This window comes from Littorina saxatilis, linkage group LG8, assembly GCF_037325665.1.
Source record: "Littorina saxatilis isolate snail1 linkage group LG8, US_GU_Lsax_2.0, whole genome shotgun sequence".
NCBI lineage: Eukaryota > Metazoa > Mollusca > Gastropoda > Littorinimorpha > Littorinidae > Littorina > Littorina saxatilis.
The window spans coordinates 32,484,379-32,496,984 of NC_090252.1; the positions used below are offsets into that span (position 1 = coordinate 32,484,379).

The following is a 12,606-nucleotide window of genomic DNA, read 5'->3' on the forward strand; positions in this document are numbered from 1 at the left end:
AGAAGCCTTGCTGTTCATTGTATATTATTTGAGCAGCGACCAAGTAAAAATGAACGAATGCATCACTAATAGATTGATTCTAATTTCAGCCGGTGGAAACATTGGCTGCAGCATACCCTCAGTGAAGGAAGGCGAACAAACCACGCTGACATGTTCTTTCCATAACGTTAACGTCTCAGATACAACAATCATCGTCAATGCAAAAGATGTCGAAATTGCTCACCCTGAATCAGGTTAGTCATGTCATATATGTTTATCTGTGAGTGTAACATGTGATCGAGTACTGTTGAAAATAAGTCCAAACAAATTGGAGCGATGCACCGATCTTCAGAAGCTGATGGCTGTCTGCGGGACAGATACTTCATAGATTGACTATGTACCGAAACAAAAGGCGCGCAGCAATGTTCCCTTATCGGTTTCTTTATTAACAAGACGAAAAGGGTGGTAACTTTGTCGTGCAACCAAGCCCTGGAACTGGGTACCTGGCTCAATGCAGTGGTTTGGAAGGTGCAGGCAGGGTGGGAAAGGAGCTTCAATATATGTACCATTCACAGGCTGGGGTTTTGGGGGCGGGGGGGGGGGGGGGGGGGGGAGGTCAAACTCCAATGTAAATGGAGTGTGTTGACTGAGGTCGCGTGCTGCTTGGTGCTACATTCATTGCGTTTATAACTTTCCAATTCCAGGTGGCGACTTGTCAGTACTTTTTTTGACTGACATCGACCAAGACAATCCAATGCAAGTTGTAGACCCGAATTATCAACTGCTGAACTTTTCTGTGAGTGGCGAAGAGGCAGAGCTTCGTATACTCATCCCCGACGCTAAAAGGGGATATGCAGGAACCTACACGTGTCAGGCTATGAGAAAGGATAACACACATACAATGCAAAGCTGCCGTTTTCTATTGGGTAAGCAGAAATGAGTAGATGTATATAGTATATATATATATATATATATATATATACTTAGCTGTGTAATGCAAACAAAAACTACACGACGGCAGTCAGCAATGCACATACTTATTTCTGTAATATGATATTATGTTTTCAGTTTGAACGATCGCAGGTGTATACTTGTTCCCAGGTCCATGCAGCTGTTGCCTCTTGTATGACAGTATTACAGATAAAAACGTGTAGCACAATGAGTTCATACATCATTGCTGACATCATTTATTGACAGAGCTGCCATTTCTTGTATTTGTCGTTCACATTTAGAGCCATATATCATAAAGGTGTCACAATCAAATATTTGAACAGTTGCCGAGCAAAAGCTGGTCTTAACTATCAAAGTTTACACCAAAAATGTTTTTGCTCTATATTCATCGTGGCTCTGAAATTTAAGTTTAATTGCTCCATTCACAGTATGATATGGCTTAAATGCAAGTTTGCACGATTCGCGCATTTCAAATCAATCGAAGGGACGTAGAAAAACAAGTTGCGTCAAACTGTATGATAAAAACCGCAGTAACTCTTTCGATCTTAAACTGAAATATCGACAATGAAAACCTGGGACCCGTCATAGTCGAGAGTACTAAAACCTGACTATCAAAAACCCGTAAACCGAGACGGGCCGAGCCGGTCTTGGCAAAGGTTTGCCAACTTAAGACTCAGGTTGCATTAACTGATTTTATTTAATTATGAGTATAATAAATTATTGTCAGAGAAAACATAAGATATCAAAATATATTTTTGGTTTGAGGACAAGATAAGGAATGCAATGGAATATGTTTTACATTTCTTAGTAAAAATCCGATTTCTTAACAAAAATAGATCAAAACATGCGACCTCAAATTTTGTAAAAGCCGCTGATTGTCATGAAATATGTTTCTCGAAAAAAAAGAAAAAAGTTTAAGGATGTTATCTAGGACAACGCATGTGCAAATGTACATAAACATCTGTCGAATATCTTTCTAGGAATCGTTGTGCACGCACACAAAAACACATACATATATATATCATCACCCCTCGATCTGATATGACTGATATGATTCAACTTTACTCGACATTGTGTCTGATGGTTGTGGATATCACAGTCACGTCTAACGATAACTTATTTTAACAGATAAACAGTCAAAGAAATCAAAAAAATAATACTTTATAAAATATAGAATGAAAAATTAATTAACCATTAACACAATTGCAACTTATACAAACCGGACGGAGTTAATTCCGAAAATCGTCTAATCACTGCTGAGAGAACATGTTAGGTCTGGGTAGTGTCATTCATCGGCGGAGGGGAGACAATCATTTCATCTGTTTAGCAAGGGAGATTTGTTTCTGTGCATACAGCCTATAAATAACAACCGGTCCACATTATTCGTGTTTGCAGATCGGGTGACGGTCGATGTGTTGAACTCGTCGTCTGCACTGGTGATGATGAACGACACAACTGGAGATGACAACCTTATGCAGGCCATCACTGTGCGACGTGAAGAAATGGACCAAGCTCCGAGGAAAATAGACCTCAGCCCGCCATATTACAGTTACATTGTGTCTGCTCTGGGTAACGTCTCTTCAACATCTTGCTTTCTTTTCTAGAAGAGGTAGAAGGTAAGTTGTTAAGATTCAAGGGGAAGAGAAACTACGATCATTAAATATGTATTTTGTATTAATTTTTATTTTGAAAGTTTTTTATTTTTCTAAACGCCCTTGATTTAAAAAAACAAACATGCAGAAAAGTGTTATTTCTCCGAAAAAGTGAGAATTGCATGATTTGTTGTTCGGAATTGACGTGTTTTGCGACTTTTATGGTAAACCAGTTAGCGTTTGGGAAACATTCATCTTCAAGAACAATAAAGCATGTTTTTTGTCACACTAAACAGGTCTAAATAGGAAAAAAAAGAGCGTTTTCTCCATATGTATGGACACATTTTGTTTCCTTGGCAGATATCAAAGGCACAAGATACATTTCAAATATTAGGCAGGTGTTTGTACTGTTCTACCTATCTAAACTTATCTCTTCCGTAGTTTATGAAAAGTATCTTTGTTATTGCAAAATTACGTCATTTCTGGCGACAAAACAAAAATTCCCAACAATTTTGACAAAAGAGCGGCTACACACGTGGGTGATGTCAAATGTTAATTAATCTCTCTGAAGATTCCCAATGAATTGCAAGGAAGAAGATGGCGATGACAAAAATACATCGCACAATGATATTCTGGTATTCAAAGTACATAAACAGCTAAGAATCCAAAACACGTTTTTGCTAAGACATTAATTTTTTAGCCACCTCTGGCCTTAATTAGCTTGCTCAAAATCAAACCAGTATGTTTTTTTTATTTTTATTTTTTTTCTCTAATTGACAGATGAGAACACACAGCATGAGCTGACAGTATACATGGGCCAGGACAGAATTCCAGTGGATCGGTCCGTCTGCATTCCTGCAGTGAGGAATCTAACTGGCCAGTTTGTGAAGCAAGAAAACCGCAGCGTGTTTCTGAACTGGGAGCCGACAACCTGCAGTCGCGGCCCTCTCCCTTTTGTCTACCAGGTGTGCTACACCGAACTAAACACGCAGGAGCTGTCGTCTGGACATTGCTTGAACAAGTATGTACAACTTGAAGAGCGCGCACGCACGCACACACGCACGCACGGACGCACGCACACACACACACACACACACACACACACTAGGTCCTCTCTCTCTCTCTCTCTCTCTCTCTCTCTCTCTCTCTCTCTCTCTCTCTCTCTCTCTCTCTCTCTCTCTCTCTCTCTCTCTTTCTCTAACTCTGCGGTACAAAAAAAAAGCATCTAGATGTACGAGCACATCCATTTATCATGTGCGATCAAATAAGTATCTTCTGATTTATTTATATATATATATATGTCTAGTGATACTGTGTGTGTGTGTGTGTGTGTGTGTGTGTGTGTGTGTGTGTGTGTGTGTATGTGTGTGTGTGTGTGTGTCTGTGCGTGTGTGTGTTTTGGTGTGTATGGTTGGTTGTGTGTGTTTGTATATGTGTGTGTGTTTGGATGTGTGTATATGTTTGTGTTTTGTGTGTGTCTGTGTGTCTGTCTTTATTTCTGTGTATGCGTCTGTCTGTGTATGTGTTTGTGTCTTTCTAAGAGAACAGCCCCAAGTATGGATCCCAGGTCTGGATGCAAACATCAGATACACGTTCGGTGTCCGACCCATCACTGACTCACATACGCCAGGGCGGTTTGTAAGGCTTGAAATAGGCCAAGCAGGTAAACACTGCTTAATCTTCTGTATCTGTATCTGTATCTGTGGGTTACGTCGCTAGTATAGATTGCTGGCTTTGGCGCGACGGGTGGGTGTGCGCAGCGACGTCGTTTATCGGCGGCTGGCAGTCAGCGCCGCCCTGAATGCCTCAGTAGAGGCTGAGGGGACAGCTTCCTCCTTGATTGGGAACAAAAAACGCGAAACGCTATCGGTCCTCGCAAAATAGCTTGCTCGGTGCGTGTGCACATTTTGACTTATATTGTATCTATGTCCTGCGGGAGGGAAGGTTTAGTGTATGAGCTGGAGATATTTTCTTTTCAAAGCGTGTGTGTTACCAATCAAAGAAGCTGTTTGGACAACAATTTAGCGTCACGCTCGTGATGACACAGCGACATACTTTAGAAGAAGCTCCCAATCCCTCACTGGTCACTGATCCCGTGACCGCCAGGGTCGGAGGAGAATGCAATGACGAGCGTTGTACCTGATATCTGTATCTCTGTTGGTTGTGAGGAATCTTCTGGGTTGTCACAAAGCTTTTGCCATTCCACTCTGCAATGTTGTCTGTCCATCTTTTCGTCTGTCTTCCCTGTCTCCGCTTCCCGCGCACCGTACCCTGGATGATGGTCTTTGAGAGCCCCCCTGTTCTTGTAACTCGGACATACCATCTCAGCTTACTCCAGCTCTAGTGGTTAACAGGTCTTCAGAGTCATCCATGTGCTGAGTGGTGGTAACTTCCTCGTTGTTGATGTGCTTTGTGTAGGAAATGCCAAGGATTTTTCTGAAGCATCTCATTTCCAGAGCTTGAGTCTTCTTTTGAAGTTCTGCTGTGAGGGTCAATGACTCGAATATGTATAGAACGACGGAAAGCACCAGCGCACAGGGTAGCTTCAGTTTGGATTTAAGACTTATGTTTTTGTCATTCAATATTGGCTGTAACTTTATCATTGCTGCTGCTGTGCGCAGTTCTTGCCAGGATTTGGGTGTTTGGACCCTCTTCACTGGAAGCCCCGAGATATGTGAACTACTTCACAGTAGACACAGTAGATAATTCCTGTCCGCTGACTGTGATTTTCACCTTAATTGGCTCTGTGTTGTTCGTCATCAACTTTTGTCTGCACTGATCTCTTTCCCGTATCTGGTGGATGTTGCATCCATGGTGTTCAAAAGGTTGGTGAGTTCTTTTTTTTTTTTTTTACTTCCAGCCAACCTGTCGATGTCGTCGGTAAACTGAAGACTTTGTGATTACCTGTCCTCCAATGCTTACTGCGCTAGGATGTTCTTCAGAGGCATCTGTCAGGATGTGTTCGATGACGATGTTGAACAGTATATGTAACAAAAGAAAGCCTTGTTGTACACACTTTTCAAAACAAGAATAACGTCAATTAGTAGAGTCCAGATTTTTACCCAGCACGACTGTGTAGATTTCCAGACACTTTATATTTATCAGTGATGAAAATATCTAGGAGAACTATATTTAGGCACAATCAAGAATTGGCCGTTGTATATATGTTCAAGTCATCTCGTTTTTAAAATCTTGAGTAATCTATTGTCATTTTACAATATAGTTAACACTGGAAACAATTAAGGTATTTTGAATATCTTCTCCAGAGAAAAACGATACACAAGTCAGAGTGCCATCGGCCACCATCATTATACTACTTGCGGTGATCATACTTGCGGCACTTGCAGCACTCCTTGTTTGCCTGTTGTGGCGACGTAAGAAAAGGTAAGTGACACGTGTAAACGTCGAACGCTATATATAACTCATATCATCTGCTATTCATTCCTTTATTCTCACACTCGTGCGCTTGTTAGTTTGATTGTTTATTTCGTCAGATTACGTGCTTGCATTTCCGCATTCAGCACTATAGCACCTGAGGTAAACATTTGCTGATTGCGTCAAGGTGGATTTGTTCTGATTATGGGAAACTGAGGTCCCGTTTCTCCACTTTAATTCGTGTCAGACTACAACTAACTGAACGCTCGAAAACACACACACACACACACACAAACACACACACACACACACACACACACACGCACGCACACACACCCACCCACACACACACGCACACACACACACACACACACACACACACACACACACACACACACATTTACACGTACACACAGACACCCACACATGCCCTCTCTCTCTCACACACACACACACACACACACAGACACACACACACACACACACACACTCTCACACATTCCTGTTGTATTTGTTGGAAATACTTGCATAAGGAATATGCTTACTAGCAGGGCCGGATCTGGGGGGGGGGGGGGGTCCTGGGTTCCGGAACCCCCCCCCCCCCCCCCCGGCCATCCAATGTACCTCTCAGAGAAAAAAAGTGGACTTTTTAAGCTCTTCCCCCAACTCCCTCAGTTTATTTGGTCTTTCAAAACTATTTCAAATTATGAACAACATCAAGTCGACAACGGCCTGCCCTCCCCGTTATAAGTCCATCATCATAGGGTAATATTCAAAGTAAAGAGTCCTGTCAAACTTATTTACTAGGCATATTATCTCTTTGGGATTATTCCACTGAACCACTATGGTAAATGAATATATGAAGTATTTTGTTACTGTTGAAAATGTGTAATTTTGATTCCCAATTGCAAGGAAAGACCAAAAAATGACCTCACAAATGCAACATTTTCTCGGCTTCTGGGAGGCTTTGCCCCCCCAGACACCCCAGCGGGGCGTTGCCCCTGCACCCGACCGGGGCCTGGGCGGCCCCTGGACCGCCCTGCCTTCAGTTGGAACCCCCCTCCCCCCCCCCCCCTCAAACGAACTTGGTTCGGCCCTGTACTAGTAAGACTTTTTATGCGAGCACTCTAGCGCTAACTTTATTAAAAACAAAACAAAAACACCAATATCATATTTAAATGTAAACAATGGTGTGGTAATATTGCAGGTTGGAGAAAAGCAAGACTTCAGAAGTCGTTATGACCGCGACAATGAGCAACACTGACGATGAAAAGGTAATGGTGTTAGAAAAGAATTATTTGAAAGTTTATTGTGCCTGCGAGGACCTTGAATTTGTCTTTCTTCCGACAAGAATATACCGAATCGGTCACATAGAGAAAAAAAAGAATGGGCTGAAGAAAAGAAAAAAAAAACTGCCTCAGGTGAATACCAGTATAGATAGATGCTGTACCAAAACACTTGCAGCCAATCCTCTTGTCCTATGTAATTTTAGTCTCAACGATGTTTATATTGATGAATGTAACGCTATACTTAGAGAAAATATTGCGTCACATTTCGTACCCCAACAAAACGTTCATTTACGTATTATTTTGTTTAACATTTTTTTTATCAAAGATTGTTTTCACTGGGGTCCGAGAAGGTTGTTTTGTTTAGCTAGTTTGCGTATTTCGTGTGCTATGCTATTTCTACTCATGCAGGTGTCGATCGTATGATCGGTCAAAACGGGACTGTTTTTGTCATTTTTTAAGGGGCATTGTGACAAAAAGCGCTGTAGTTCAGCAATGACATGATGGATTGCTTTGAAACTTTAACATTGTTTTACCAACATACTAGCTGTACTACAAGAATTTGGGATCGTTGCAAATATTTGTTCAGATGTTATGCAATGTTTCGGATTAGATAATTGATGTGGCTTTTTTTGTTGTATGTAAAAGTTGCAAATGTTGGCCTATTGTTGTTGTTTTTGTCGATTTTAATTGGACCCTTCCGTTTTTGTTCACTCGATTTTGAGGGTACCCTTATTTGAGCCTCGGTCACGTGATCCCTGTAAAAGAAATCTTTAATCACAAAGGTGATCCAGATAGTCAGGTGAACGGCCTTTACTGGCATATAAAGTTTGGATAAAATGACACGGGCATTAATGCTTTAATGTGGGTGCGAAATATGTTGCAATAAGTTGTTAGCCAAGTTTATGTTGCAGTTCTTGTTTCATGTCATTTGTATTGATACAGGTGTCGATCAAATGCATGAGCGGTAACAAACGTGAGGTTTTGTGTCGATGAAAGATAAAATATCGGATCATTGCATGTATTTGTTCAGATTGTATGCAATCTTCTTGAAAAAGTATTAAAATCTGTTATAGGTTCATGGGCTTATATAATTATACAACAAAATGACTACGCATGCATACAGACAAATGAGTGTTAGAAATACCCGTACTTGTCAGGGTATGAAATTTGTCTCAAAAACTATTTTGCTAAGTTTAGTTACGTGTTTTTGTTAAATATATCCAATAATAATGTACAGACGGGGTCGGTTACATCTACACCACTACTCATGGAGACTCGACGATCTGACGGAAAGGCGATGCTTGCTGAAGGCGCAACTGTTCAAAGCTAAAAGCAGGTACACTATGTATCTTCTCTCTTGCAATTAGTTTGAAAGTTTGCTTTTGTTAGAATTCCCGATTTACTTCTCATTGCAATGTATTGCATCGATCTAGATAATAATGGTTCAAAGGCTATAGTACCCCTTCCCTTAGTAGCGAGTTGAATGGATGTATGTGTGTGATAGACATGCAGAAAGACTGAATGAAAGGTTGGGTATTGCTTTTGTGCGTCAAAAGGGAATCATGCAATGATCTCAATGTTTTTTTCTTTATTTGATAAAACTATCAATAGCTACGGTAGATTAAATCTTGCATTGTTAATTGCACCATCGATTTCACTTGGACAGGACGAATCCATCTTGAATTGTATGCACACTCATTCTAATTGTATGTTAACTTATCCAAAAGCTAAAGACCTATAATCAATGATGTTGGACTGGTCAGCGTCATCTTGCAAGATCATGATGATTTATGATCAGGAAAATGCTGCATAAGAACAGAGAGTGCAAAGTATACATGGACGCTTTCTGTTTTTAACTTTCACCTCATGAGCACCAGCATTAGCACACATGCACTACGTACGAGTATGTTTTAAACAAGTTATTCAAACTCAGCGAGTCAATCAAACTCAGGAAAAGCTACTCTTGTTGCCTAAATAAGGTGGGTTTTTTTTTCTGCAGAATACGTGCTATATGTTCGTGGTACAGCAAATCAGTGTGCAATTATGTTTCAAAATTCATCTGAGAGTTATTGTATGATTAGGATACAGATACGGTAGCTTCTCCAGTTAATAAAAAAGCAAATTCAAGAGTTAATTGTGTAAGCATGCACACTGTCATGCATTTTGTGTTCAAACACTGTCATGACAATTAAATGCCTGCTATAATCAAGTTGCTCTTTTGGATATGTCTGTTAAACCTCGTTATGCTATGCATGATTTGTTTACATGAAATGATTCTAGCGAGAGACAGATTTTCTGAGGGGAAAAGTCATGAAAGAATACGTCAGCGTAATTACAGTTTACTTGTTAAATATACAACTGACGGTTTGGTCCAATATTCAACTGATAACTTGGTCGAAACTACAGATGATAGTTTGGTCAAAAGTACAACTTGAAGTTTTCTCGAAATAAGATCTGATAGTTTCAGGGTTTGAAACTAACTTTAACCAAAGGCACAACTAAACGTTTGTACTAACCTACAACTGATAGTTAAGTCCAAGTTACATCTTTATATTTAGTTTTTACTGTACTGATAGCTTGGTCAAAGGTACAATTGACAGTTGGCCCAAAGAGCGAATTATTCTCTTTCTCTATAATTCCTGTCATAAAACACGTACTCATCAACACGCAATGATATTTTACACACTCTTTTGCAATTGTGTTAGCAATACTCATGTCAAACGTAAAAGCAATATAACGAGCCATTACAAAACTATGGGATTTTTACCCACATAGCCCACAAAACATGATGCCAAAACAAGCCTTTTACGGCTTCTGACGAGGCCGACACCAGCCTTCTTCAAAATGACAAAACAACACTGCTAGGCATAACAGCTGAACCAAATAAATGTATATGGGTGGAAAATGAGTTGTTCTTCCATTTGCGATCACAAACGGGGTCACTCTTGCTTATTTTGATTTTGTGTGTATTTTAGCGTCTGCAAGTTTGCTTTGCATGAAAAACCAAACTCTTTACTTCATACGCTAGGGGAATGAATTACCTTTCTGGCAATATACTTGGTTTTAATTTTAACTGGCCGCATCACAAAGATCTACAGCTATAGGTATCTGCCTACTTTTTTATGACGGGTAGTGTAGACCTCTTTCTGATTCCTTGTTAGTTTAAAAGTCCATTTATATATCCTACCATATCCATGTTGGTGTATTGAATATCAATTATATTTGTGTTTCGCCGTGTGCTTGCAGATAGGCAGCTGCAAAGATCATATTACCGGGTGCAATACCAACCTACACACACAGTTGAACAATCAAAGATTGACAGCCAAGAAAAAAGGGCTTCGCAGTCACCATGTTTGTGCATTGATGGCCGTCTTTTTGTAGACTTGCAAGCGGCTTTGAGGGAGGATTGAACGAGAAGCGGACAACCTGTCCACCTTCTGGTCAGGTGAAACATATTTTGAACCAAATTCAGATGACACACACAACACACACACACACACACACACACACACACACACACACACACACACACACAGACACAGACACACACACACACACACACATCAATCAATCAATCAATGACGCTTATATCGCGCATATTCCGTGGGTACAGTTCTAGGCGCTCTGCAGTGATGCCGTGTGAGATGAAATTTTATACGGCCAGTAGATTGCAGCCATTTCGGCGCATATTTACCTTTCACGGCCTATTATTCCAAGTCACACGGGTATAGGTAGACACACACACACACACACACACACACACACACACACACACACACACACACACACGCACACACACACACCCTCGAGGAATTACAATGCTTCTTTCTTTAGACCATTAAACGGCAGCTCCACACCGTCCATTAATATAGCTACAACACTGCCTTGTTCCCTACAGTGAAGTTGGCATATTTTTTAATCTCGTTACTGTTAATGCCACGTTATTGAGGGGTTTTGTTTGATCATTTGTATGTACCATGGTTCAGCGTTTTATTATCCAAAATGCATTTTCAAAAATCTATTTACACATTGTATTACTTCTACGGCAGCTTACAGTAATTTACCTTCTACGCGTACATTGGTACGACAACCATAACGCATGTGGTAAATGTTGTTTTTGACTCACCTGAGTAATTTGTGAGTATTAGGATTCATATGTAATTGTCCATACAAATACACAAAAGCCGCCAGACCACATCACAAACAGAACTGAACAATCCCCAGGTGTTGCTCACATAGAGAGACACACACACACACACACACACACACACACACACACAAACACAGAGAAGCCGTATCTATAGAGAGATAGATGACAGTGTATTTTTCGCGTGGCTATAAATTGATTCGACCTTTGCACTTTTACAGTGAGGATAATTTACGGGTCCAATTTACGTTCTGGACACTGCGGTGACCTTCTAAAAATAGCAACAGAACGCCGGGAATATCCGAAGACGCCCCACTCATACTATAGTGCACCATACGAAGGAAGGGAGGTAAACGCTGAAAACCTGGAGAAGATGAGAAGATAAGGAAGAGTTACTTATAATGGTGAAATGAACACAAAAACCAAAATCGGTTCAGCGCTGCGCGCTGAGAGCACGTGTTGAAATATCTCATCGATGATATTGTGTCCGGGGTGTAGCTGAATACGGTGTCCAAATTTGAAAAAGATCCACCGAGAACTTTGGCTTTGGTGTGTCGGTATGGGGGCCCGGGTAGCTGAGGTGGAACCAAAATAGCTGAGGTGGAACCAAAATCGGTTCAGCGCTGCGCGCTGAGAGCACGTGTTGAAATATCGACGAGGTTGTGTCCTGTCCCGGGTCTACCTGAATATGCCCACCAAATTTGAAGCAGATCCATCGAGAACTTTGGCCGTGCATCGCGACACAGACACAAGTCGTATATGTATAGGTTACAACACGAGTGGTTTTTTATATGGCTTGTATTTCAGTCAAGACCCAGCGGATGAATATCATCGGGAGACACGAGCCTCTGGCGAGTGGCTCTCGATTGATATTCCCGCTGGGTCTTGACTGAAATACAAGCCATATAAAAAACCACGAGTGTTGTAATCTGTATATCCCATTCTACCATCAAACACAAAGTGTAGACTACTAGCGGCACTGTTGCGATCTGTGCAGGGTAAAACTGTTGCCAGCGAGACTTAGCCCTTTTGCAACCTTAAACTAAGTGACCGTCGCTGAAAAAATAAAACGAATGAGTGCATCGATAAGTACGCCGTAACACTACTTTCAGACCATTTAAAAGCTTTAAGTAAAGGTTCATAAGTTGCAAGAAAGTAATGAAGTCGAATAGAAATTAATTTAGTTGAAGCGCACAATTCTTTTGTTTTGCGTTTCAGGTCGGCAGAACGGGCGAAACGGGTTTGGGACCCATTTGGCTTACTCGATTCAGAA

The 12,606-nt window shown here is 40.9% G+C and overlaps 1 protein-coding gene across 1 annotated transcript; it reads left to right on the plus strand.

Annotated features, from left to right (window-relative positions):
- The first annotated feature begins 696 nt into the window (after positions 1-696).
- LOC138972265 (uncharacterized) lies at positions 697-10,678 on the plus strand. Its single transcript, XM_070344982.1, has 8 exons — positions 697-905; positions 2,326-2,499; positions 3,303-3,543; positions 4,064-4,185; positions 5,789-5,906; positions 7,105-7,171; positions 8,424-8,522; positions 10,433-10,678. Exons 1-7 carry the CDS (start codon positions 734-736, stop codon positions 8,514-8,516), a joined length of 987 nt encoding a protein of 328 aa, XP_070201083.1. The 5' UTR covers positions 697-733; the 3' UTR covers positions 8,517-8,522; positions 10,433-10,678.
- The last annotated feature ends 1,928 nt before the right edge of the window (positions 10,679-12,606 follow it).

Coding starts and splice junctions, on each gene's coding strand:
- LOC138972265 (XM_070344982.1), top strand. CDS start 734: ATGCAAGTTGTAGACCCGAATTATCAACTGCTGAACTTTTCTGTGAGT. Junction 3,544..4,063: donor TCTGGACATTGCTTGAACAA/GTATGTACAACT, acceptor TGTCTTTCTAAG/AGAACAGCCCCAAGTATGGA. Junction 4,186..5,788: donor GCTTGAAATAGGCCAAGCAG/GTAAACACTGCT, acceptor TATCTTCTCCAG/AGAAAAACGATACACAAGTC.